Source organism: Larus michahellis, chromosome 8 (genome assembly GCF_964199755.1).
Source record: "Larus michahellis chromosome 8, bLarMic1.1, whole genome shotgun sequence".
In the NCBI taxonomy this organism is placed as follows: Eukaryota; Metazoa; Chordata; class Aves; order Charadriiformes; family Laridae; genus Larus; species Larus michahellis.
Genome location: NC_133903.1, coordinates 18,152,953 through 18,179,268, shown reverse-complemented (window position 1 = coordinate 18,179,268; position 26,316 = coordinate 18,152,953). Strand labels below are relative to the sequence as shown.

Genomic DNA, 26,316 nt, shown 5'->3' with positions numbered 1-26,316 from the left:
AGAAAAGAAGCCCACGCCGGGGCTCGGGGTGATGTGCTGACTGGCATGGGCTGCAGGATCAGCAGGAGGTACGCAGTGTTCGCTGGTTCTGCCTGTCCATGTTAATCCCAGTGGGGTTTAGAAGGGAGGGAGAGGCTTCATGGAGCCATTCATTTCTTATATATATGTATTTGATCCTTTTCAAGACTTAGGTCATCGAAATGTTTGCCTTAAAAACAATATTGTGGGTATGCACTTAAGAGAAAGCAGTAGCACAATACTGTTGTAATTCCTTCTGGAGAAGGAGGGACAGAGAAGGGAGAGACAAACTGTAGTTCCTATATGCTAGTCAGCGCAGAGCTCCTGCAGTGAGGTGATGGAAGAGCGAATGCAGGCAGATTAACAGCCCAAGTATTAAAACGAGCTAATATTAAAGTACTCTGTGCCTTTCATTTGGCTGGGATATTCTGTTGTTCACCTTGCGCTCTGCAGAATCAGAGAGGAGGGAAAAATAACAACTAATTCTGGCAATGTTTTGGAAAAAAAAAATTATTTCTGTCTTTGATTTCCCTCAGTTTCTCTATTGGAGCAAAAAGGTACTGCTGTGTATAGATACTGATTTTGATAAGAGGGTGCTGGGTTCAAAAGATGGATTTTTCTTCTGATGGGTCCCCACAGTGATGAAGGGTCAGGCGTGTTAACAGTACAACTTTATTGTGACTGCAGCCTGGTGCTTCAGCTGCCCTTCAGATGATCTCGGGCATCTTCGGCTGCTGTATTTTTAGAGTTGTTGTGCAAAGATGATTAGCAAAGGGCTTAATATCAATGTGTGAAAGGGATTCTTTCTCAAATATGGAAATGTTCCACCTTTTTAGGTGATGGGCTTGGCCCGTCATCTTAGTTATATCACCAGGGCTGTGTGTAGGCATGGGCCTCTCTGCCCTGACCTTTCTTCATTCTCCAGATGCTGTTTAGCTGTCCGAAATAGTGACTGCACTGTTAGTAGTTGTCCTGGTCTTGGTTTTACTAGATTTAATGGCAGTTTATTAGGAAGCCCATGTCCAGCTGGGTCGAGTGCATAAAGAAACAGCTGTGTGCTGAGATCCAGTGGCTTTATCTTCAAATGGGAGGCAGAGGTGTCTGGATTCAGTGGTAGTGTGTGGGGCTCCACACTGGTTGTTGTGGTCCCTCAGTGGTGAGGAGGCATTTCCAGCTTCGTGCTGCTCCTGGTGAGGATGTTGAAGTGAGGCCTTTGGGAGGGTATCTGTGCTTTGATCATTTGCTGTCTTAGGGGAAGAACAGCTCTTGGTGCTCTGCAAACTCTCTGTCAAATATTCCTGGAACAGCTGCACCCCTGAAAGAGTGGAGGACAAGAAGCTGAGACAGCCACACTTGGGACTTTCTTCCAGTCCAGCTGCTTTGCACCTCTTAAATTTGTGGGAAACCAGGAAAACCTTGGCCAGCCCTAATCCTGACCCAGGGAAGTGGATGGTGTTGGCTCAGCCTTTGCTTCCTACAGTTAGTCCTTGCTTGTTGGAGATGGAGCCCTGGAGCACGCGGGGCTACCTGCCTGCCCAGAGCAGCAAGGGGAACAGTGCCGCGTAGCTGAGGGCAAGGAGGACCTGGCACTTCTTGCAGGAACAGAGGTGTGGGATTTTAGGGGTATTTAGGGGGACTTGTGATTTGCTGTCAAGCCTATGGACAATCCTAATACCATCCTCATGTGATCTTCTAGCACTCAAGGTATCTAGCAGCTTCGATAGCTGCTGTTTTCCAAAGTCACGGGATTAACTGGGGCAGACTTCTCTTAGGGGAGGGTTTTCGGTTACACCGCTTGCAAGCGTGATAAGGGCACGTGTAAGGAGTGGCATGGGACAAACAGTTGATAAATAGTTGCTAAATGTTCTGGTATTCCAGTGGCCTACAAGGTGTCCACAGCTTTTGCTGCCTGAATGCTGAGAGTGTGGTAACTAAGAATGGGTGGCCTGGAGACACCTGATCCAATGGGAGGTGTCCCTGCCCATGGCAGGGGTGTTGGAACTAGGTGATCTGTAAGGTCCCTTCCATCCCAACCCATTCTATGATTCCGAGTCTTCCTTGTCCATGCTAGAATAGAAAAGAATAGCAAGGGAGAAGAGGATAAAGGCTTTGACCTCAAGAGAGCACAAGGTGGTAGGTTGGAGTCTGGAGGATTGGGAGAGGGCGGGTGGAGGCACAAGTAGGAAGTCTTAACTTTGCCTGAGAAGACGAATGCGCTGGCAACTGCAGATACCGGAGAGCAGGTAATAAGGGACACCTCCCTCCTTATGCTCTGTGACCCTTGGGGAAAGCGGGGGGAATAGCTGGAAGCATCCTGCGGCAGTGCCTGACAGCCATCTGTGGATTCCTGTCACAACAAATAAAGCTTCTAAAAGCTTAAAGATTGCTTTGTATGAAGCCGGGTGGGGGGACTCCTGTTGGAAACGGTCACTTGCCATGGGAAGTTTTATAGTTATCTAAAACGTTTTAGTTTTTCTTGTGATTGGGAGAAAAAAGCTCAGGTGGAGGCCTCACAGATATGGGAAGTTCTCCAAGAAATGGAGCAAAGCGAGATCATTACTCAGCAACTCAGAGAGGATGTTTTTGAGACCTGTGCACTTTATTAAGGCCAGAACTCCAGCTGGTAGTCTGCTTGCACTTTCCTCCTGATACTAGAGCTATACGATAATCTGAAATAACTTCTGTTTGTTCAGAGGTCTAGGAGCAGGAGATATGGAATGTGTCCTTAAGTGCCTGAGTTATTTTAAGAGCAAGTATTATTCACAGCACCAGGGTACATGAATAAGTACAGGGGCAACCAGCCTTGGAACCGCTGTGGTAGCAGAGAATGCAGCCACCCCTGTGCGTGCCCGTGGCACCGTGCGTGTGCTGCCGACTGAGCTGATCTAGATCATTATCACATAAACATCTTCATTTGTGGTAGATAATTCTTTCACAAGTGTTTATATTTTTATGTGCTCTATAAAATGGTTGTGTCTCTACAGAAGATGGGAAGATAGCAGCAGTTCATAGAGGGTAGGCTCGTCTGTGGAATGACAGCAAAAAATTCTTCTGACCCAAGTGGTGTAGTTCTCTTTCCACTGCACTCTCAGAGAGCACGGGTTCTCCTCCTGTCCCAGCTGTAGTTGAATCCTGGGCTTCTTGTGCAGCTTGCACTACTGTTGCTTCAATTAGATATTTACTATAGCCTCCCAACATGCAAGGCATTTTTCGGAAATCCGAGGAAAACATTCTGTTCTGCAAAGCTCTTGCAATGTAATGAGAGATAGAGAAGTTAGGGAAAGAGGAGCAACAGCAGGTTGCTCATTTATGCAAGTTAACTTTGTTTGCTGCGAGTACCGTGGGAAGATGAATTTTTGCTAGAGCTGATAGAGAAGCTTTGGATAAAAGGCTTTTCAGAGGGATGTGGGTTAACTAAAACAAAGAAGATTTCAGAACCAGTACAGAATTGTTTAAGAAACGGATAAATCAAGGCACAGTGAGTAGCCGTAATTGGTGGCCTTACCCTTGATAGCCTGGGGCAACTAGAGAACTGTTTTACACATCACATTTTTAAGGTGCAGGAGTATTAAATATTTTTAAATAGCTTCTTCATACAGGCAATATGTCTGACTTGAGTTTTATTATCTCCGGGTCAAGTCTTTAGCTACCAGAAATCAGCAGAGCTGTGCTTGCTTTTGCTGGCTAAAGATTAGGTTCCTGATGTTCAAGTTTTTAGGAGTCGCTTCCCAGAACTTTTTAACAGCAAGCTTTTTTTTTTTTTTAATTTGTGTGTGGAAGAAAAGTTATATTAAGACATGCTTAGGTTGATGACTGACATGAGTGGATGCCAGCTTTGTTCTTAACTATTTTGCTTTAACTTCAACCTCTGCGTGGGCTCCCCTGTTCTCAGAGGTGAAGGACGTCTGTTTTGTTGGACTCTTGCTGTAAGGGAAGTAATTAACTCAGAAGGAGTTCAATTTAATCCTAGCCAGAAGCTGAAACTTGCTTTGTTTTCACTTCCAGGCCTATGAGAAGCGCTTTCCTACGTGTCCAGAGATCCCAGTCTTCCTAGGGAGTGAAATCCTGCATGAATCCAGGAGTGACGATGGAGCTGTACATATCATTGAACGGAGCTGCAAACTGAATGTGGATGCTCCTAGGCTGCTGAAGAAGGCAAGTGGAAGGCAGAGTCCTGGATTTTTTTTGGCTGGCTAAGATTAATAAGGTCTCCTAAAGTTACTCTCTTTCTCCCCCCGCCTTTTCATTTCTTTGTCCTCCTCAGATTGCAGGGGTAGAGTATGTTTTCTTCATCCAGAAAAACACAGTGAACTGGAAAGAGCGAACTCTCCGCATTGAAGCCCACAATGAGACTTTTGCCAACCGAGTTGTCGTCCTCGAGACATGCAGCTACTCGGTAAGTGCCTTGTTTCCACTTGTCTGTGGAGGAAGTGTTGAAAGCCAAGTGTTAACATACAGGCTGAAGTTGTTTGAATGAATTTGAACACTGGACCGTAGCGTACTATGATTAGATACTCTTGGACTGGAAAGGCCGTTGGGTCTTAGGGTGTGGGCTTTTTTCCAGTGCTTTTGTAGCGCTTGAGAAACTTTTTTTGAGTTGATGGTGATTCTCTGACTGGAGTGCTAGGCCCCAGGGTAAGAGTTGAAAACACGGATGGTGCTCCAGAGCTGCTGGTGTTTCCTGTGAGTTTCTTTTTGGTTGAAATTCAAGTTAATAAAAGCGTCTGGAGCTTGGGCATGTATTTAGATGTGGATATTTAGAAGGAAAGCCTTAATATTTATTAAGATGAGGGCCAGAGGGCAGCCTGGCAATTAATTTTGCCCACAAATAAGTGAAAGTTTTAGCACATTATCATGATCTTCATGCTCTAAATATTTGGAGAAAGGTCTTGAGCCTTATTTGTGGCCTTGGACGTCTCACTTTGTGGCTATATCTTCAGCAGCAGTGTCCCATTTCACAGTAGTTGTGCTATTAGGGCTCAGTCACCATTAAATAGCTTCATCTGTTTCTGGAAGCAGTCAGATACTGCTTTTTGTTCCCTAAACAAAAGTCCAGATCCTGTTACTTACCTGCCCTTTTGGCAACTGGACAACAGCTCAGCTTCTTGGGAGTAAGCAAATTGTTAGCGGCTTCTGTTTCAAGCAAGACAAAGAGTTGAAACGCTATTAACATTTTGGATGGTGAGGGGGTTTCCTGAGCCAGATATCGCTTGGTGGCTACATGGGGCTTCCTGAAAACTACAGTAAATCAGATCTGTCAGCGCCTTTCACAACGATGGAAGTTTGAAATGCTCCCAGGTCAACTCTGGAATCGCTCAGACATTGTTGCACTTGCTGATTTTTGGCCGTGTTGCCTCCGGCTCGTGTCCTTCGGAAGGAAACGTCAGGAGCTGGGCTTTGAGGGGAGCGCTCTTCCTGGAACAGGGCGGGAGCTGGCTGGCTGCATCCTCAAGATGGTTCCCTGCTCTATTTTTACCAGTTCCCTTTTCCCTGCCAGAGCGCGCCGGAAACAGGTTTATTCTCATCTTTCCTTTTCTGCAGTGTTCTCTGAAGCAACTTGGAGAAATATAATCCTGCTCTTGCAGTTACTTAATATCTCCCCTGGGGGAATTTGTGTCCTTTATAGAGCTCATATCTTCGTGTGGGGGCTGGAATTTTTTTTTCTTTCATGTCAGTTTGTGAAGAGCAGCACCTACAGAGAAAAGGCAGAGCCTTCTCAGAAGAGGGTTAAGTTTAAGATTATGTAGGATTTTACCATATATAGAGTAACCGAGGGGAAATGGCTAAAAGGAAAGGTGGATATCAAACCGACAGTGGGAAAAACTCCCTGCTCTGCTGTGTCTCCTGTATTTTCAGGGGGAAGACATTCAGTGGCTGAGTTTACTATCCAAAACTAGGAAAAAAAACCATAACTGTCATCTTTTCTGCTTTTGCTGCAGATGTAGGGCGTTTAATTGCAGGTTCTGAGAGGCCATCCCTGTCTTTCTGAAAGGAGATCTTGACATGACGGTTTCAAGTGGGCAGGCTCACTACTATTTTAGTGCTACTTCTGCTCTGAATATCACCATTCAGTTAGGCTGGGGCAGAGATGGGTTTTAATCTTGATTTCCTTGTGTGTGTGAAGAATACCAGGTTAACCACAAATGTCCTCATGTCCAGGTCATGATGTGCTTCTATTACTCTGGGAGAATTAATCTGACTTTTAAATGTGGGTGTCTCATAGGAAGCCTCTTCTGTCCCCTCACTCTGTAGCTCTGGAGATTAAACTGCCAGTTTGGTACCAGGGGCAAGGGCCCTGCTGTAATGTGACTTATCTGCTACCATCCAACCCTATGTGTATCTTTGGGCTTAGGTTCACCCTGAGAATGAAGAGTGGACTTGCTTTGAACAGTCTGCATCTCTCGACATCAAGTCATTTTTTGGCTTTGAAAGCACAGTGGAAAAAATTGCAATGAAGCAGTACACTTCGAACATCAAGCGGGTAAGTTGGGCTTCCCTTTGTACTGTAAAAGCAAAATCAAACCCTGATCTCAGTGTGCCTCTATTTTGTTTTCTGTAAAATAGACCCACTGTAGTTTTATGTCCTTACTGGTGTCTCTGAAATCCCTCAGTAGAGCAAATGAAGAAAAAGCCAGTGTGCAATGAGCAAAAACAATGTGCTCGCTGGAATGTGTCTGCGCAGGGGAGGGAGCAGGCAGTGCCAGAGGAGGATCGCAGTGGATGCTGTGGGTGCCAGGCTCCTCAGACACTGAGGACTCTGTTCTCATGCAGGAAGAGAAAGTTCTGGGTAAATATCAGCACCCTGTCTCTCCAGTAGCTTGGGCAGAGGTGCTTCCTTTTCGGTGGCCTTTTCTGCTGGGCTGCAGAGGAACAGGGCAGCTAATTGATGGTGTGGGACCAGGAGAATAGGATGAAAGTGGTATAAAGGTACTTGCCTCCATAGCGTTGGAATTTGCCTGGCCAGTGTTATAATTCACTATTTGTATGGTGCTTTTATACTGAAATTTTACCAACAGGGTCATGCAGATGGAAGCAGACAATTATTTCCCTTCCCCCCTCGTCCCCCCCTCTCTCTAACAGCATTAGTCATCTGTCCTGAGGAAAACTCTTTTGCACCTTGCTGGTTCTGGGGAGATGGGATTGTTTTTTCCTAATGAAAGTTTTCCCCTTCAGGGCAAGGAAGTGATTGAACACTACCTGAAGGAATTGATCTCCCAAGGGATCACTTTCATCCCCCGCTGGACGCCTCCCCCAGTGTGTGGACAGAAGGATGAGCGAACCCCGGCTGTTGGACACGATGCTTATGACGAACCACTTGAGTCTGGGGCTCGTGCAACGACCAAAGAGCAAAGTGGCAGCTCCTGCCCTGCAGCAGAGGCTGTCAGCCCTGATGGTATGCAATGTCCGGGCAGCAGCAGCTGCTGGCGATCTAAATGCCTTGAGTAGCACTGACTAAAGAGTTTATTTTTATTTTTTTGGCATGAGGCTTTTCTTCTGGATTGTGGGTGGGGAGGAGGGAAAGTTATTTTCTTTCTTCAATAAAAACACAAACAATGGAACTCTTTTTCCCCCAGCACTGAAAAGCCAAGAAAAACTGTGCAGGCAGTATGTTTTTGTTTGAGCTCAGAAAAACCACTTGGGTTTGATCTGACCTTTAAGGTATTTTATACTTTAAATTGGAGAAACTTATGGGTATCTTGAGTATGCTATAGCTAAATTAAATACTTTTGGTTAAAAATTAATGTTCTTGGGGATTGGTTTGGATTTTTTTTGCCCCTATATCAAGCCAAGACAACCTTGCAGAATATTGCCTAATGCGTTTCTCACACAAAAGGCCTGAATTGGACTTTATCTTCTAGACTAAATAAAATTCTCGTATGACAAAAATAGGAGGGGCCTTTTCATTTAGACCTGTGGTATTAGAAATAGGAGTTGTTGTTCCTCAGAAGGTAGGAGAGCACTTGTTTTGCTGAGCGTAACGAGGGAAGAAGCTTGGAATTTGGAACTGTCAATGGTTCTAGTCTCGCCAGACCTTGTCTGGTAGCTTCTCTGTATTGGAATCCATCTGGAAAAAGGATCAAAATCCACAGAGGAGCTGACTAAGAAATGTTCATGTGCTTTGAGATTAAAGTTAATCCAGGAGTGGCACATCCCATCTAGCAGAAGAGGAGAGTAGCTCTTATTTTTCTGCTTATATTCATGTTTAGGAAGTGATTAGCTTCCCTGGGACTGCTCCCCAGCTTGCTAGCTCTGTGGATTTAGTGGGGGCGTAGCACTTATCAAATATAACTTCTGTATTATCAGTTGGCAACAGCATATCCTGTGGGTGTCCAGGCCTTATTCTGTAGTTCATGGTATCTGCTGAAAAAAAAAAAAAAAAAAAAAATCCTGCCTGATGAAGAGCTAACTCAAGAGGTCCCCCTCCTCATGTGCCTGCATGCCTCCTGTGCTGCTCCCCTTTGAGTACCGCGTTCTCCTTGCTGGCATCTGCACATCCAAACCTCAGATGGCACGTCTGCTTCTGTCTCTGAATGCTGGCAGGCTCAAACCCCTTGTCCTTTGTCTCTGATCTGGAGGGACCTTGAGCTGCTGGTATGCACGGGACTTCTCCTGCCAAAAATCTCCGGTGCTGTCAGAAATAGTAGTGTTATTCTCCCTTTCCCTCTGGTGTCTGTAAGCAGAATAACATTTCAGTTTTCAGCTGTCTGCTGCCTGTTGTCATTGGAATTGTGCATAAGATCTTTAGGACACCAGGGGATTTAAGTGCCCAGGTCTTGGAGTGGTTAATGAGATGAGTGCCAGAGCTCCTGCGGTGTTTTTTTTTTTGTTTGTGGTTCTTTTTTTGGTTTTTGTTTGGTTTTTTCGTTGTTTTTTTTTTTTTAAAGCTCCTGCTGGAGTAGTTCAGGGTTGAATGAAATATTAGTGTTTTAAGAGACAGGCAGAGTGATCTAGCTTTGATACCTTCCGTGCTGTCTGTGTCCTCATGCCTAATCGCCATGAGAATATCGCTCACTTCCCTCAGGCTAAAACGAGAGCTTGTGCACTCCTCCAGTGTAAATCATAAGTAACCTGATGTGAAGAGGTAACTGCACATCTCCTTTCTGGCTATGCCAAGTCTGCTCTGAATTCTTTTTTTTTTTTTTTTATCTCCAGCTGACAAATTGGATGCTGATTACATTGAGCGATATCTGGGGCAGCTGACTCCAATGCAAGAGAGTTGCTTGATCCGCCTTCGCCAGTGGCTTCAAGAAACGCACAAAGGCAAGGTGGGTCGGTGAGGCAGAGTGCTCCCCTTTGCAAGCCTGAATGCAGTTGTTCTTGTAGCTTGTGTGCCTTCAATCCGCTGGTAAAACTCAGGGTCATGGGCAATTTGTGTGTTCAGATTGTTTTGGCAAGGTAAGGTAAAAGGCCAGGCAAGGAGAACAGTCTGTGTGACCTCGCAGTAGGATCCAGCAGTGTCACAGACTGCACCAGCATTGCCCAGTTTGGTCACGGAATCACGGAATTTCAGAGTTGGAAGGGACCTCTAAAGATCATCTGGTCCAACTCCCCTGCTAAAGCAGGGTTGCCCAGAGCACATCACTCAGGACTGCATCCAGGTGGGTCTTGAAAGTCTCCAGAGACAGGGACTCCACAACCTCCCTGGGCAGCCTGTTCCAGTGCTCTGTCACCCTCACCGTAAAGAAGTTTTTTCTCATATTTGATAGGAACTTCCTATGTTCCAGCTTGTGCCTGTTACCCCTTGTCCTGTTACTGGGAACCCCTGAAAAGAGTCTGGCTCCATCCTCCTTAAACCCACCCTTTAGATACTTGTCAACATTAATAAGGTCTCCCCTCAGCCTTCTCCAGGCTAAAGAGTCCCAGCTCTCTCAGCCTTTCCTCATACGGGAGATGCTCCAGTCCCTCACTCATCTTTATTGCCCTCCGCTGGACTCTCTCCAGTAGTTCCCTGTCTCTCTTGAACTGGGCAGCCCAGAACTGGACACAGTATTCCAGTTGTGGCCTCACCAGGGCAGAGTAGAGGGGGAGGATGACCTCCCTTGACCTGCTGGCCACACTCTTCCCTGTGCAGCCCAGAATTCCGTTGGCCTTCTTGGCAACAAAGGCGCCTTGCTTGCTCATGTCAGAAAAGGCCACTCCGTGGTCCCCGAGCATCGTGCGTTGGCTGTGAACTTAAGAGTAGGCATGGAGTGGGGCTTTGGTGGCCCAGACTGGCCTGTCTGGACAGGTTGTGTTTCCCAGGAGCTGCACGATGGGGTGGTAGAAGTGGTTAGCTGCACTCATGGCGTGTCCCCTGTCCCTGGGCAGGTGCTGCTCAGCAGAGGGGTGGTTGGTAGCACCGAGCTCTCAGCTGCTGCGCGTCAGTGGTGTGCTGTGTGCATTACGTCAGACGGGCTGCGTAAGCGTGTTCAGGCAAGGGATGAATTCTCTTGAGGGGAATTCATTCCGTTCTTGTTTTAATCTCCTTTAGCAAAATGTACTCTTCCAAAACCACGCAGGATTTGGGAAGTAGAGACACTCTCACCTGATGGCGTGAGGTACATAGAATCATAGGATTGCCAGAGTGTCGTGATTTTGGCTGGATTGGCCAATCAGAATGACAGATGGCCCTCCCCTCCCTCTTTCCAAAGAGAGAAGAGGAAGAGATAAGGAGATTTACGAGTTTAGAAAAAGAATTAAACTACTTTAATGAAAATAAAAATAAATAAGGAAATAGCAAATAATAGAATAATAAAAATTTTTTTAAAGAAGTATACTATATATATAAAGCTGTATCCAGCTCCCAGAATGAGATCGCATCACCAGCAAGCACAGGGAAAGTCCCAGACTGGAGTCAGTGACGGACAGGAGCTGAATTCCGGATCTGGAGTCAAGAATGCTCGGATCGGGATCAAAGGCAGACGAACAGACGGGGTCCTCCTCGGATGTCGGCCACTGAAGAAAGAGACTTAACTTTCTGATCCCTCAGCTTTTATACTGAGTGTGGTGCATATGGGATAGAATACCCCGTTGGCCAGTTTTGGGTCACCTGTCCTCTCCGCTCCTCCCTGCAGCTTTGACCCCTCTACGCTTCTCCACTTCCGACCCTCTAATGGGGCAAATAATAAGTATAAGCAAGAGCCTCTGTGCACACCATTCCTTGCTATAATCAGGTCTTACCACTCTGAGAGTGAACAGTTTCTGAACAATATGCCGTTAATTTCAGAGTTTAGTCAGTTAGAAGAGGCCCAGCTAAAAAGTAAAATTACAAAACAGAAAATTGGTTCTGTTTTACCTCAAACCAGGACACCAAGTTGGAAGGAAGCTTTCAGATCATCTAGTCCAACCATCAACCTAACGCTGACAAAAGCCATCACTAAACTGTACTGTGTAAGCCTCCAAAATAGAGGAGAGGAGGGCTCTAGACTGGGGCAAGTACAGCTGGAGTTTGCCAGCTAGCGTAGGTAGAATCATTTTTCCCTAAAAACCCCCATGGGTGCTGTGGGCTAGATGTATCTCTGCTTTGCTGTAGTGTTCAGCAGCTGCTTGGGCTCCTCCTGGTGGAAGGTGAGTCTTTATATCAGGCCAAGAGGGTAAGTGGTGTGTGGCTGAGAAAATAGAAGACCCAGGGCAGCTTGAATGCTTCTAAAGGGATGTAACTCCAGCTTTCCTGATGGAGAGAGATTGGATGGGATGGAAGGACCAAGGGTAGCAACAGAGTAATTGGGTGGGCTGGATAGGTAAAGAATGCTTAGGAAGAGGGGAAAACAGGAGAAAAACGGTTGGGGCAAGTGATCTCCCTTCAAAGCGGAGCAGGACTAGATAAGGTTTCAATAGTAATAGCTTCCTGGCTTAGCAGCTGACTGCTCAGTCAGTCATAGAGAATGGGTTAGGAGGTACTCTGCATTCTTGGGCTTCAGAAGATTTTAATTATTTTTTTTTTGACTAGCCTTTCCAAAAGAGGCTACTATTTGCCCGGAGTTTTGCCAGTACTTTCTGCACGCCTTGCTGTATCTCTCAGAGCTGAGGGAGAGCACATCTCATCTAAGGAGTTGAAACTGGATTTTTAAAACCCGGTTTTAAAGGGTTTAAGTTCTAAGGATTTTTAAAACCCTGTTTTTTCTTGGAAAAACTGATGTGTATCACCCACATAGAAATAAAATGTAACAAAGATTTAGTGCTACGGTTCTGTTGTTACTGAACTGGTGAAGAAGTGTCCCCCTTCTGTGTGAGCGTGCATGTGGGTTCTGTTGGTACCTATGAATGTGGATGGAGAAACAGTTACCAGAAAACCGCAGGCTGAAGAGAAGAACAGTATGTGTTGAGGTGGTGTGTGAAAGTCTCCCAGCAGCTGATGAGCTCCAGAGGCTAACAATGCAGTTCAATATGCAAGAGCTGATAAATTCAGAACACCAAATCTGTCCAAGGCCGCTGGTATATGGTGACATCAACAGGTTGTATAACTTGGGCTGTGTCCCAGAGTGTGGTGGCTGATAGATGCAGGTAGAGGCTACAGGAATGTAGATACACCCGATGGAACAAAGGACCCCTTGAAGGACTGTCTGAACACCTACCTGCAAGCTGCTGTCATGTCACTGTGATGCTCTGCCTCCGAGTCAACAGCTGGGGCTGGCCGCCCAACTAACCAGGCAACTGCGGGTACGTGTGTGTGAACTGTGTGAGTGGTTACCTGCTAGTAATAACAGCTTAACTGATAAAACTTGCTCTACTAAACATCACTTGTGATCCGTGTCTCCTCTGATTCAACCTCCTGTGGATAAAAGGGAGTTGACAAGAAACAGACACAGGTATAGTTATGCTCAGAAATATAGGATGTGAAGCTTTTCAGGTCTATAGTGACGTGTCCAGTAAAACGGTGTGAACTTCGGTGGTAGGAGATATCTCAGCTATTGGGTATCCAGCTGAAAACGAGCCCTAGATTGAGAGTAAGACAGTGAGGCTTTATCCATGTGTGATCTGCAAGGGTCTCGATTTCAGGTGGAAGAAGCACATTCTAAACGTTTGCCTGTTTTGTTCCATGGGTTGGGTTGGTTTTTTTTCCTCCCTTCTAGTCATCTGGGAGCTGCCTTGGACCCTTTGGGTAGGCTTTGTGAGCTCTGTTCCCTGCCCGGTCTTGAGCAAGTAGGAAGGATGGTGCTGGCTGTTGAAACTTCATCCGCAATCCCCTGACTACTCACCTCTTTGCTTCTCTTCATTGCCCGCCAGAATAATACAAATTCAGGAACCTGTCCTACATGACAGGGTTTTCTCTGTCACCTTGCTGTGACAATCTGTTCTTTTAATCCGGAGCAGGGATGTCCTTATTCCTCTGTCAAAAAATATTTGTAGATCTCCTGCTTCTTGGAGACTGTCCCTTCTTATCTTTGTCCTCTTCATCCTACTTCACTCTCCATCCCCTGTTCCTTCCAAAACAGACATTATTCTTTCTACTCAGATTTATCATTGCTTTAAAAAAAAAAGGTGTTAACGCCTTCAAATGGTGTTAAAATTGCAGATTCTTAAAGCTAGTAATCAACAGCTTTGCACTGTGTAGAACGGTACATATAGTTTCACTAATAAATAGAAAAACAGGCTGAAATTGAAATTTTATTTTCTTACGTATGGCAGTTACTGCTTTTGTTGGACAAAGATTAGAGACTCCTTCCACTATGGAATGAGTCCCCTCAGAGCTTCCTGCCTTTGTTCCAAACAGAAGCGCTGCCTTTGCCTCTTATCCGAAGCTCTGTACAGAACAGATTTGAAACATGAAAAGTAACAAAACCTTCTAACAGCCATTCCCTCTCCCGGGCCTTGCAGGAGATCCAGGGGCTGCTGTAAATGTTTGTGTGTTTTGTCTGTTGTCTTGTGAAGGACAGCTTCCTCTGAGCAGCAGAAATGCAAACGTAAATCATCTGATGGAAGTTCTGCTGTCTCTAATCTTGCTACGATGCAGACAATCTTGGTGGCATTCTTCTAAACACACCTGAGATCCTATTTGGGATTTTCTACGATGTACAAATACAGTATTTGCAAAATGTTAGAATATGCTGAACAGCATTTAATCTCCCGTCTCCTCTTCAGGTGCTTCTAGGCCTGGCTTTAGGCTGCCTGAACTCTTTCTTTATGTGGAATCAATTCTTAGGATCTCTTGCGGCTTCATACCAGCTTGTGAAACCGAGATTGCTCCCAGCCTGACACTGCTGCCGGCTTTGCTTTCTTCCCCGCTTTCTGTTTTCACGGGCATGTCAGTGAACAAACAAAAGAGCTTTGACTCCTGAACGTGTACTTTTTTTTTTTTGTCTTACAGCAGGGCTCAGATTGCTTGCGTTGTGCTAAGCACGGTACAGATACTCTAGAGGAGGCTATCCCTGTTTGACAGACCTTGAATTTTTAATGGGAACTTGGTGTAGCGAATGAGGTCGAACAGTTTTGGGGAGCTGGGGTGAAGGGACTGAGAAATCAACAGCTCGCGCAGCTGTAATCCACTTGTTCTGGCAACTGACAGGCTTTGAGTCAAATTTGGCACTTCTGCAGAATCTCTCAGGGTTATTGTTGGTTCCCGCTGTGGCAGTTTTTCTTTGATTTTCAACTAAAGGGAACATAGGAGATTTGGAAGGAAGTTGGAATAAGCTATTCTACAGGCTTGCTTTGGGAGGGCTTTTGTGCCCGTGGCATTAGAATTACTGATAGCAAGTGTTGGGATGGGTGATAGAGAGAGGGTATGTTCAAGTTTTGGTTGATTCATTTGTTTTGGCAAGAGCTAGCACGATGCGATGGGGCAGGGAAGCTTGTGGAAGAACTCAAAAGCTTTCCTGTTCCAACACCACCAGGGAAACGTGGTCAACAGCAAAGCGGAAGGGCCTGCACTGAGCTGGAGTTGGTGCTAGTGGGTAATCATTCAAAAACTGTACAGTCGTGATTCCCCTCCAAATTGTGAGTGGTGAACCTGGTTCATGTGTTACCTATGGATGCTTTCCATATTTTGCTAATTAGCCCTACGTGGGGTAAGCCTGCAGCTCTCTTGCTTTCGTTCGGTATTTTGTTTGTCCCTGCGGACAGCTAGCTGAGGGGAAACTTCAGCCAGCCCAGAGTTTGCTGGGGCTTCTGGCAACTGGATCAGTGAAAGGCTTCTCACGGCTGTGCCTGTGCAATACTCGGATGTATATCAAGCCCCTGTCTCTCCAAGGGGCGTGAATTGGTCACTTCTTTTGTGCTTCTAGCACCATCTGCTGCATTCGGCTGGATTAGTTAAGGAAGGAGGGAGAAGGAATGTAGGTTTAACATTTGTTATCTTCGTTTTAAGAGATTAAAAGCTGGTGCGTGCTCTGCAGGCTTTGTGGAATGTTGTTATGTTACCTACAGGTCACATACCAGTCGTGATCCTCGGACTTTCTCTTCTTTTAGATCCCCAAAGATGAACATATCCTTCGATTTCTGCGGGCTCGTGACTTCAACATTGACAAAGCTCGAGAAATGCTCTGTCAGTCACTGTCTTGGCGAAAGCAGTACCAGGTGGATTACATCCTGCAGTCATGGAGGCCCCCAGCCCTCCTAGACGAATACTACACTGGAGGATGGCATTACCAAGACAAAGGTTAGAAGCTGCCCCTTACATTGATGCCACAGCACAGTTTGCATTATAGGACCCCGTAAGTATGGGGTTTTTTGGAGAAAGTGGTATTGACACTTTAAAAGTTAACAAAGTAGATCAACATCTGTAAATAGCCACTCTGTTTTGCTGTAGTTTGGTTATTTTCTCTGCATGGATCAGGCAGACTAGAGCGAAGCACTGTCTCTTTGATAGGATGGCCTTCGGATGTGATTTTTATCCTTTTCCAGTATTTAATGTGGCTTTCATAAAAGGTACTGGAGTGATAGCCTGGGAGACTAGAGTACTTCGCTCTTTAAACCCTTGTTTGTTTTGAAGATGGCCGACCGCTCTACATCCTTCGCCTTGGCCAGATGGACACAAAAGGTTTGGTGAAAGCTCTGGGAGAGGAATCACTGCTGCGACATGTAAGTTGTGCTTTCGTTTCTCACTTGAGGAACTCTATTTCCCTTGGGGTGTTTAGAAGCCTTGTTGTAGTGCAGCAGGAATCCACCTGCCTGGCACAAATAATTCCTGCGTTTCGTGGCTGGCGACTCAAAGATGCCTAAGTGACTTTGGCATGACACAGTTTCTCTGTCTTCCTGCAGAGACAGAAGTAAAGCTTTTGTAATGGTATGAACGGGCCAGAAAGATGTTTTCTGATTGCTTGTAGTTCAGCTGTAAGGTTTCCATGGCCTTTTCATGCAGCTCAGCTAATAATGTTTGATTTTTAGACTCTTCTATTTCATCATTTCATATTTCTTCTTTCTGCTCTGTTTGGCATACTGCAAGTTCTCAAACTGGTATACTTCTGGGTTCTGTATTTTTTGAAATAAGATCTCTGGGCTATACCCTAGTTTCTCGGTCTTACTCAGGCTAATCCTAGTCCGTACTGTCTTTGATTTCAGGTCCTGTCAATTAACGAGGAAGGGCAGAAGAGATGCGAGGAAAACACCAACATCTTTGGCCGCCCCATCACGTTAGTATAGTTAGTTTTCTTGTATCCTCACAGAGTTTGAACTGACATGGGGAGGAGAATGCTTCTGTGAGGGTTTTAGATGATGTCCTTAGGGTTAAACTGCAGACAGCAGCGTGTCTCTGTTACAGGCTGTTTCTGGGCTTGGGGTTCCACATAGAGTGGACTTTAATGCAGATAAATTCTACAGCTTCATATGAAGAAAAGTATTTGTTCTTCCTTACATCTTTTTATGTCCCTTTTCAGATGAGTTTAATCTTGGTGATTTTAATCCAAATTCTTTAAATTCTCTTCTTTTTTTTTTTTTAAATACAGGAGACTGCCTATCAGTTTCCACTTTCATTTAAAATGCGTTTTTGAATTATTTTTCTCAATAGGCCTGCCTGCCTTCACCCTCTCCCACCCTGACAGTGTATGTTCTTGTCTTCAGGGCTGGGTGTCTGTTTTAGCCTGAATCCAGATGAGCTTTCAGGTATCTGCTGAATCTACTTTTTATTGTTGAGATCTACCTTTTGTTGTAAGGAGATCTACTTTTTATTGGAACTGCCGGTCTCCCCTGTTGGCTTCACTAGACCTTGTACAGGCAGTGGTGTTACGGAAACACTTTGTGGATTGTAAACTGAGCAGCCACCGCGCAATGAAGTTCTGACAGGTCTTTTTCTGCATTTTTGTTTTAGGTCCTGGACATGTCTGGTGGACTTGGAAGGACTAAATATGCGGCATCTCTGGCGGCCTGGGGTTAAGGCCCTGCTTCGGATAATTGAGGTTGTAGAGGACAACTACCCTGAGACTCTGGGGAGACTACTGATAGTGCGAGCACCCAGGGTTTTTCCTGTGCTCTGGACTCTGGTGGGTGAAATCTGGACTGCAGGATCGTAAGCACTTGTGTGTGTACAAATAGCTAAATCATCCAGTTAGTGTAAGTTCTGCTTATTTGAAGAGTCAGGGAGGGAAAAGCTTCCAGGCAAGCTGTGGCTGAACTCCTGAAGGGGCCACAGCTTTGCTGTAGAGCGAGCTGTAGCATGCCTGAAGCTCCCTTGATTCTAGTGACTGTCGTCCACCAGGGCAGGACAGGGTGTCAGACCTAAACTGTGAGTCCTCATGCAGCCAGTGGTAGCCCAAACTTGGTGGGTTTTCATATTGATGGGAAAAGACATACTTTTTTTTTTTTTAAACCTCATGCTGGAGGACGCTGAAGAGAAGAAGGATAGACATGGTTCTGGCTGGTGCCTGCTGACTGTTCTGGCAATGTAAGAACATGCTTGTTAAACTTCTTGTGAGGTTTATATGTGGTGCAGTGAGTGCAAACTTATTTTACATGGAATAGAAAATGTTGTGAGACGACAATATAGTACATTTTTCATTTGTTGCCCCTTTCTTTGGGCGAGTGCTTCAGAGTTGTGAAGCTCTGCACTACTGCTGGTCTGCATTCCTGCTGCTGTGAGGCCTTCCCGTCTAGCACCTGAAGCATCTGTGTAAGATGGTATAAACATTGTCTCTAACTTCACTCAGTGATGCTGATGTCATCTGTCCACTTCTTATTTCAGGTCAGTCCCTTTATCAATGAGAACACAAGGCAGAAGTTCCTCATTTACAGTGGGAATAACTACCAGGGTCCAGGGGGGCTGATAGACTACGTGGACAAAGACGTGATCCCAGATTTCCTGGGTGGAGACTGCATGGTGAGTTTTCCTTCCCATTGGGCAGGTGGAATCCCCAATATGCACGCTCCCTCAATTCCCTCCCCCTCAACACCCTGGCCTTCCACCCCCTTCTGAAAGGTGGTTAAACTAGACAAGTTGGAAGGTGGTTAAATCTAGGCAGAGCTCAGAGGGCCGTGATTAGGGGCACAGAGTCTAGTTGGAGGTCAGTGATGAGTGGTGTTCCCCAGGGGTCAGTACTGGGACCGGTCCTCTTCAATGCATTCATCAATGACCTGGATGAAGGGACAGAGGGCACCCTCGGCATGTTTGCTGATGACACAAAGCTGCGGGGGGGTGGCTGACACAGCAGACAGCTGTGCCACCATACAGAGAGACCTGGACAGGTTGGAGATCTGGGCAAAGAGGAACCTTATGAAATTCAAGAAGAGCAAGTGTAGGGTGCTGCACCTGGGGAGGAATAACCCCCCGCACCAGGACAGGTTGGGGGTGACCTGCTGGAGAGCAGCTCTGTGGAAAGAGGCCTGGGAGTCCTGGGGGACAACAGGATGCCCATGAGCCAGCAATGGGCCCTGGTGGCCAAGAAGGCCAATGGCATCCTGGGGGGCACCAAGAAGAGTGTGGCCAGCAGGTGGAGGGAGGCCATCCTCCCCCTCTGCTCTGCCCTGGGGAGGCCACACCTGGAGTTTTGGGTCCAGTTCTGGGCTCCCCGGTTCAAGAAGGACAGGGAACTGCTGGAGAGGGGACAGCAAAGGGCTACCAAGATGCTGAGGGGACTGGAACACCTCTCTTATGAAGAAAGGCTGAGGGATTTGGGTCTCTTCAGTCTGGAAAAAAGACAGCTGAGGGGGGACCTTATCAACACTTATAAATACTGAAAGGGTGGGTGTCAGGAGGATGGGGCCAGGCTCTTTTCAGTGGTGCCCGGGGACAGGACAAGGGGTAACGGGCACAAACTTGAGCATAGGAAGTTCCACCTAACCATGAGGAGGAACTTCTTTCCTGTGAGGGTGGCAGAGCCCTGGCACAGGCTGCCCAGAGAGGTGGTGGAGTCTCCGTCTCTGGAGACATTCCAAACCCGCCTGGACGTGTTCCTGTGCCACCTGCTCTGGGTGACCCTGCTCTGGCAGGGGGTTGGACTGGACGGTCTCCAGAGGTCCCTTCCAACCCCGGCCATTCTGTGATTCTGTGAAACCTCTGTTCTGGCTGGGATACCACTGCTCTGAGCACAGCGCAGTTAATTCCTGCACAGGAGACTTCACCCTGGAGCGGTGATGCTGCCCTGGGAAGGGGGTTAGAAGTCAGCTTTCTAAATAGATCTTAAATAAATTGTCACAGTTCAAGTACACTTAGTCCCACTGTGAAATCTTGTGGCAGCTGAGGGTGTTGTCCTCCGTGTCTCACAGCGGGCAAGCATTCATGGTTGAGGTGACTTGATACTTTTACAACTAGATGAGTATGAACCCTCACATTTGCTTGTCTGACTCTTCCAGTGTACTGTCCCAGAAGGTGGACTTGTTCCCAAGTCACTTTATCAAACAGAAGAAGAGTCGGAGAACTCGGATCACATTCGGTTATGGACAGAAACTATCTATCATTCTGCGAGTGTCCTCAGAGGAGCTCCACATGAGGTACAAACCAGAACTTCATAAGGCTGAAGGAGGCACGGAACTGGTGTCGGGGATGTGTTCCTTTTGTTAAGGCTGACTAGAACAGCAAAGAGCTCCTAAAGCGTGAGCACCGGATGGTTCAGCAGCAGCGTGGCTTTTTTTGGGAAGGCCAATGTGAGCTAGAAGTGTGGAAATAAAGAACTGCAGTTTGAGAAACAGTGTCTCTTTTCTCTACTGCAGGCTGATCTTCTGGACCGCGTTCTTGGGGAAGTAAAGCTCCCTCGGTTTCCCTTCTGATAGTATAGTTGCCATTTTCAATGGCATAGCCAGGGCAGTAATGGTGGTGATGTCAGAAGGTGTGTACTGGGAATGTCCTGACAGGGGTCATCAGAAAAGGGACTGTCTGAACAAGGAGCACTTGAATGTCAAAACTATCTCCTCCTTAGGAATCAAGACCAATAGTTTAACTGAAGGATTATAGAGAAAAGCGCGTTTGCAGAGTGGGGAGGAAGATGCTGGCTGCCATTGGAAGACCTGACTGTTTATAATGTGCTTGTTCTCTTCCTTTCTTAGATAGTTGTGGAGATTTTGGAAGGGGAATCCGTCATCACCTGGGACTTTGACATCCTGAAGGGAGATGTGGTGTTCAGCCTCTTTCACTCCAAACGAGCTCCTGAAACAAGTCATAAAGAAGCCGCGTTACCGAGTACCTCTGCCGCTGGGGACAACACGCAGCTGATTGACAAGACATGGGTCCTTGGGGTGGACTACAGCCGGGTGGAATCTCCACTGGTTTGCCGGGAAGGAGAGAGCATCCAGGTCAGAGGTGTTTGGGTCCTGACAGGGATCTTAGAGTCCAAGCAAACTCTGGAGTGGTCTGGTGGTGGGGAAGGAAAGGAATTGATGGCATGGGAAATTACATATTGCTTGGAAATAGTTGCTGTGGTCGTCGTTCTCCGCATTGCCTGTGAAAGCGGCTGCTAGTGCAGTCCAAATTTAGACTGAGCCATTGGAAAGAGATTCCATAAGCCATAATGATAAACTAATTGAAAATAACCATATTTTTTTTAATAGCATTACAGGGGTGTGTGGCTCAGGAACGTAAAATAAGTGAATGATGTTTGCCCCCCAAAATAGTCGGTTCAATAGTTTCTTTTGACTTTGCCAAGTGTTCCATCTGTTTCTTAAGACACCTGGTAGTCACTTGATGGCACTCGCTTTCTGTTCCAGGGATCTCATGTGACCCGCTGGCCCGGCTTCTACATTCTGCAGTGGAAAATGCACGGCCCTCTGCCCTGTTCTGGCACCAGCCTGCCCCGGGTGGATGATGTTCTTGCCTCTCTGCAAGTTTCCAGTCACAAGTGCAAGCTTATCTACTACTACGAGGTCCTTGCGTCCAAGGACTTCAGGTAGGAGATTGGCTGGAGGAGGGTTACTGTATAACTCGCGATAGAGAAGCAAAATAAGAGGGCTGTGCGTGAATTAAACATCCAGATACGCTCCACAGCGTGTTTTGCACTGATGATGAGTAAGGTGGACGCAATCTTGATGGCATTTTGTGCGAAGAATCTCCTTCAGTGCTGTAGGTCACAAAGGACCCCCTTGGCTGTATGTCCCGCAGTGGCATTTGTGCTTCAGTTCTTGCCTACAGCCACCTGAAGCGGGGGAGGTTTCCAACTGAGGAGTTTCTTTTTATCTTAGTTGGGAACATTTTGAGAAGTTACTTTTGGAGTAACTTAAATGTCAGCTGGGACGTTTCATCCGTATTTCGTTTGGCACTTGAGAAAGGTCTCAGTCGTGACTTGCAGAGGGCTTTCTGAATAGGTGAATACATCAACCTCGGCAGGATTTGTCTGGCCTCCTTTGATGCTAAAAGTACTTTTCAAATCACCCAGTAATTTCGTTCTCCTGTACTAAATTACTAAATTAGCAGCTGTAGCTACGGTGAACCCAGCCTGCTTTTGGCGGAAGGAGCTGAAGGCCATGGCTGGACCTGCTGGAGCTCTTGGGTCAGCGGTGGCAGCTGCATTCACAGAGCTCTGCTGCATTTGGAGTGCTCTTTGGTTTCCTTTGCTGCTCGGGGGCTGTGAATGCAGCCCCTCAGAGGCTCCCAGAATCACTGCAGGAGACAAGGTATATTATCTGGAAAGACAAGAGATATTATCTGTAGCTAAGGAAAAAAAAAGATGTCTATGACAAATTAATGTTTCATCCCGACACAAAGGAACCCTGAGATTCTCAAAGACAAAGTTAAAAATGATGGGACAAAAAATAAAATATTTTTTCAAGCGTTACAGAGTGTAAGCTGATCTCCTGTCAGATGTATGGAGTTACCCGTATAGAGCTGCCTTCTTAAAAAAAAAAAAAAAAAAAAAACCAAAAACCACCTCTCTGTTTTGTCCCAACCCAGGGGATCCATGTCGAGCCTGGAATCTTGCAACAGCGGCTTTTCCCAGCTGAGTGGAGCCACGACATCTTCCAGCCAGTCCCAGAGCAGCTCCCATCTTTCCAGATAGCAGGGCCGAGGCGACGCCGGCAAGGAAAAATGGCTCGGGGCTTCCTGGCCGCCCTGGAGCTGCTCTGTGCCCCAAACCAAAGAGCCTACAGGGGCTGAGCCTTGAGGCAGTCGTTCGCGTGGTCGCAGGTAGCAGCCATTTGGACACAGAGAGGCTTCTGGGAGCTATTTTAAACAAAAAAAAAAAACCCAAACAAAAAAAAAAAACAACAAACCACTTTAGAATTCGAATGGCAGATTTAGAAGTTTTATATCAGATGCCTACTTCTCAGTAGCTTTTCTTTCCATGAGTTGTGGGTTTGGATGAATGTCAGTTTGCATGAATCCGTGTTATTACTCGACTTTTAAAGGGCTCTTTCCAATCAGTCCTTTTCCTACGCGTGGTAGAGGAGACTGATGTTGCCTTATCTGTTTGATCTGTAGGACTAGATTATTCCTGTGTAGCAAAACTCGCCTAGTTTGCTGGGTGCCCAGGGTAAAAGTTGGGCATTTCAGGCGCCAGGGACTTGAAGCAAACTGTAAATACCTTAATACAGACAGGATGTTTCAGAAATCAGTTCCAGGTCAAACTTAAAACCTCTTCCGATCTGACAGGATGCTATTAGGAAATGTGTTGTTTTTTTTTTTTTTTAAACCCACCGAGATACACAAAAATCAAAATGTTTTTTTAGGAAGTGCAGGTGGAGAACCTGCCTCCAGTAAGCAGTATCTTTCTTAAAGATAGACTATTTTTCCTTTTTCCTCAGGTTTACAAGCAATAAGGAGCAGATCTGACCCATCTCATCAAAGTGGATGGGGAACTGAATCAAATTATAAAGGGCTACGAAAAGCAATATGTTTATTTCCTGAAGGCACAACATTTTATGGCAGTATTATACAACTTGCTTCTTTAAAACGTGAGCTAACTTGAAGAGAAAACTTTTTAAAAAAAAAAAAAAAAACCATGTATGTATTTAAGCACTCACTGAGATGTATTTATTCAAATACTAGCTTATTTTAAGTTAATTTTTAACTTATTTATCATTTCAAAAATGACTATTTATTAAATCCAGTCACCTTTTTTTTAATGGGACGAACTTTGTTTTAGAAAGGAATAACTGATTGTCTTCAACCCCAAGAAATCTTTCTACTTGTTCTGATCTTTGTGGTCGCTGGATGTTCTTGCGTTAAAGGGCTGTATTGTCGATAGCGCTTGGGGTAAGGGCTCTGGCTCATCTTTTCCTGCAGGGAAAGGTTAGTCCAATGCTTTTTTTGGACTCTAGAGGGATGTTTCTTAGGATTAAGAAGCAATATTGAGTTTCAGGAGTTGTAAGTAGATAACGTATCTTTGCAACGCACCAAAAATACTCTGTGTGTCCATAATTCCTGATGATTATTCCCAAAAGTAGCTGTGTAGCAAAGGCGCTGGTGGCCCATTGATCAGGTTGGGGAGCAAAGTTACCCGTGTTCGTGTCTAGGTGGGAACCAAGTGAGAAGAGGCATCAAACCCTCAGCTGCTGCTGGGTGGTATTTGCCACTGGCAGGCGTGCAGGGCTTGGTGCGGACGGATGTCTGCTTTTGGGATGCAGCTGTGCTGCGTGAAGGCTCCTCGCAGAGGACCACGAGGGTTCTGCCCTGCGATGCTTCGGGTGATCCCAGCCGAGTGGCCACGTCACCCAATGCGGGGAAGTGTGGTCTGAAGCGAGTGAGTTCCTAGTTCCCCGGCCGGGAGCGGCGCGAACGGCTCTGGGCTTGGGGCGGGGGTGAGCCGAAAGGCGGTGGAAGGGCGGTTTCTCCTGCCAGCACAGCAATCCACGGGTCCACGGCCATGTTTCTCGGTAAAGACTTGGATTTATTTTCTTCCCCTCTCACCATGTCTTTATTAAGGTTGATGGGATCTGTGTGGCTAACATCATACACGTAAAGTAGTTCCTTCTAACCCCGCTGCTTTAATTAGTGGTTTTGAAACACCAGGTATTGACACGGGAGAAAAGAGCCCCCAGTATTTGGAGCAATGGGAGGTGAAGAACTTGAGGTGTTTATGTAAGTTGCTTGGGGTTTTGTTTTTGGTTTTGTTTTTTTAAAGGATTGGAGTGAAGGAAATGACTCTGCCACCTTGCCCCCCTCGCTGCGAGAGCAGAGCAGGTAACTGCAGTTAGACGGGGCTCTGGGACAGTTCTGATTTCGGGGTTCCCCACTTGTTGTGTGGAATTTACCATTTCTCACAGACAAATGGAACTTCTGTCTCTGGCATTTCAGCATAATTGGAGTCTGATAGAGCAGGGAAAAGTACTACCTTTGCTCTGGAAAATCAGGAGTTCTGGAATTGGAGCATGTGTGTATCCCTCATGTAAGATCCTTAGATCTCTCAATCTCTTAGCCAAGAGAGTTTCAAACTGCCTCCCAAAGCATCGAGAGCAAACCCAGCCCCATCCTCCCCATGCTGTTTTGGGATTTCAGCTTCCTGTGGCTCGATTCTTACGTGGTTGGTCACGTCCCGTGGTGGTAACATTCCCGTTTCCTGCGTTTCCCTTGGTCTGCTCTGGTTAAGAATCTCTTCCACTGCACTGCATTTTTATTTTCTTTAGTTTATTTTTAAAATGAGCTGTTCTCCTCCCACCAGTAAAAGTGTTGGGTGTTTTAACTCTTGTCGGTGAGGCATCTGGAACTTGGCCTCCCTGGAGGTCTCTGAACGGCCCAGGAGGAGATGAAGGGCTGGGCCAGAGGAGTGTTTTGCCTCCCCCGCCGCCAGCTCCGGGGAAATCACGGCCCTCGTTTTTCCCCTCGTTCCTCCCGGGTGCCGCTCCTCTGCCCCACAAGAGCCTGCTGCACCCCTCTGTTTGGGAGGCAGCTCGTCATCTCTCCCTGGTCCATTTTAAGGCAAATTTGCCTGGGTTATTCCACCTACCAATTTATTTCGCTACCAATTTAAATAATCCAATAGGGATTTCCCCCCGCCCCCCCCCTTTTTTTCCCCTGAATATTAATGTAACAGGAGAAATGGGGCAGCAGCCGGGATGATGTGGCTGATGCTGTGCTTTTTAAACCTAACTATGAGAACTGCAGATACAAGAGAAGCAGAATCCTTTTAAAACACCTTCCACCCCACCCCCACCCCGGCTACCTAAAATGCTATCAGTGTGCTTTAGAAAATAAACCACGCTGTTTTCTTCACGGCAAACCTCTCGTGAGTTGAGACTTGGGAGGAGTTTGGGATTCTCTCATAAATCTCGAAGCCGGAACCTTGAAAACTGGGACTCCAGTTCTGGGGGGCTGAGCTAGAGACGCAGCAAGGCCCCCCGCCTTGCTCCCCAGCAGGATCCCGGCATGCGGCAGAGTCGCTGAGCTTGGGCTGTGCTCGAGTCACTGCCTGGGGACTTGGCAAACAGCCCCTCGGCAAATTGGGGCTCTCCCCCGTTTCAGAGATTCCATATGCAAAACACAGTAGCTACCTCAAAGAGCTGTTGCCATGTTTAACACGTGATATGAGATCTCAAGAGAAAGGACGCTGTGGGTACAAAATGTTGTGCCATCGTTTACAGTTAAATGTGTGAAACCTTTATTCGGAGCGATTTCTACGGGTTTGCCCCATCCTGCCCATGTACTGGCTCCTGTCCCGGTAGGACTGGGAAAGGCAGACATGGAGCACATCACCACTGGGATGGATGTCAGACGAGACTTGGCAAAGCTGCAATGCAGCAATGTTTTGCCAAAACGGCTCATTCTGCTGTCTTTCAGGTTTGAAAAGGGCTTTTTTTTTTTAACTGCGGCAGACAGAGGAGCGTAGCTTTGCAGAGGGACGGGGGGCGGCTGTAGCCCAGGAAGGGGCTGCTCCCAGGGGTGGGCTGTAGACCAGCACCCTGACGTACTCACGCTGTCAGCACCAACAGCGTCTCCTCGACGCTCCTCGGCTTCCCGTGTACTTGGTGCTGCGGGAAGAGCCGCTGTTGCGCGGGGGGAATTGGGAGCGACGCGGCCACTGTGGCTGC

General features: G+C 46.6%; 1 protein-coding gene across 7 annotated transcripts in view; it reads left to right on the top strand.

Annotated features, from left to right (window-relative positions):
• The window catches only part of SEC14L5 (SEC14 like lipid binding 5), a 41,168-nt gene extending 17,896 nt beyond the window's left edge, over positions 1 to 23,272 (top strand). For all 7 annotated transcript variants that reach the window (XM_074598936.1, XM_074598937.1, XM_074598938.1 and 4 more), the window contains 14 exons: positions 4,024 to 4,173; positions 4,283 to 4,414; positions 6,371 to 6,499; positions 7,192 to 7,411; positions 9,172 to 9,284; positions 15,403 to 15,592; positions 15,926 to 16,014; positions 16,495 to 16,565; positions 17,240 to 17,411; positions 18,110 to 18,244; positions 19,717 to 19,854; positions 20,407 to 20,652; positions 21,064 to 21,242; positions 22,244 to 23,272. In XM_074598936.1, the coding sequence (XP_074455037.1) occupies positions 4,024 to 4,173; positions 4,283 to 4,414; positions 6,371 to 6,499; positions 7,192 to 7,411; positions 9,172 to 9,284; positions 15,403 to 15,592; positions 15,926 to 16,014; positions 16,495 to 16,565; positions 17,240 to 17,411; positions 18,110 to 18,244; positions 19,717 to 19,854; positions 20,407 to 20,652; positions 21,064 to 21,242; positions 22,244 to 22,349 (2,070 nt within the window). In that variant the 3' untranslated portion in view covers positions 22,350 to 23,272. The remainder of the gene's footprint in view (positions 1 to 4,023; positions 4,174 to 4,282; positions 4,415 to 6,370; positions 6,500 to 7,191; positions 7,412 to 9,171; positions 9,285 to 15,402; positions 15,593 to 15,925; positions 16,015 to 16,494; positions 16,566 to 17,239; positions 17,412 to 18,109; positions 18,245 to 19,716; positions 19,855 to 20,406; positions 20,653 to 21,063; positions 21,243 to 22,243) is intronic.
• The last annotated feature ends 3,044 nt before the right edge of the window (positions 23,273 to 26,316 follow it).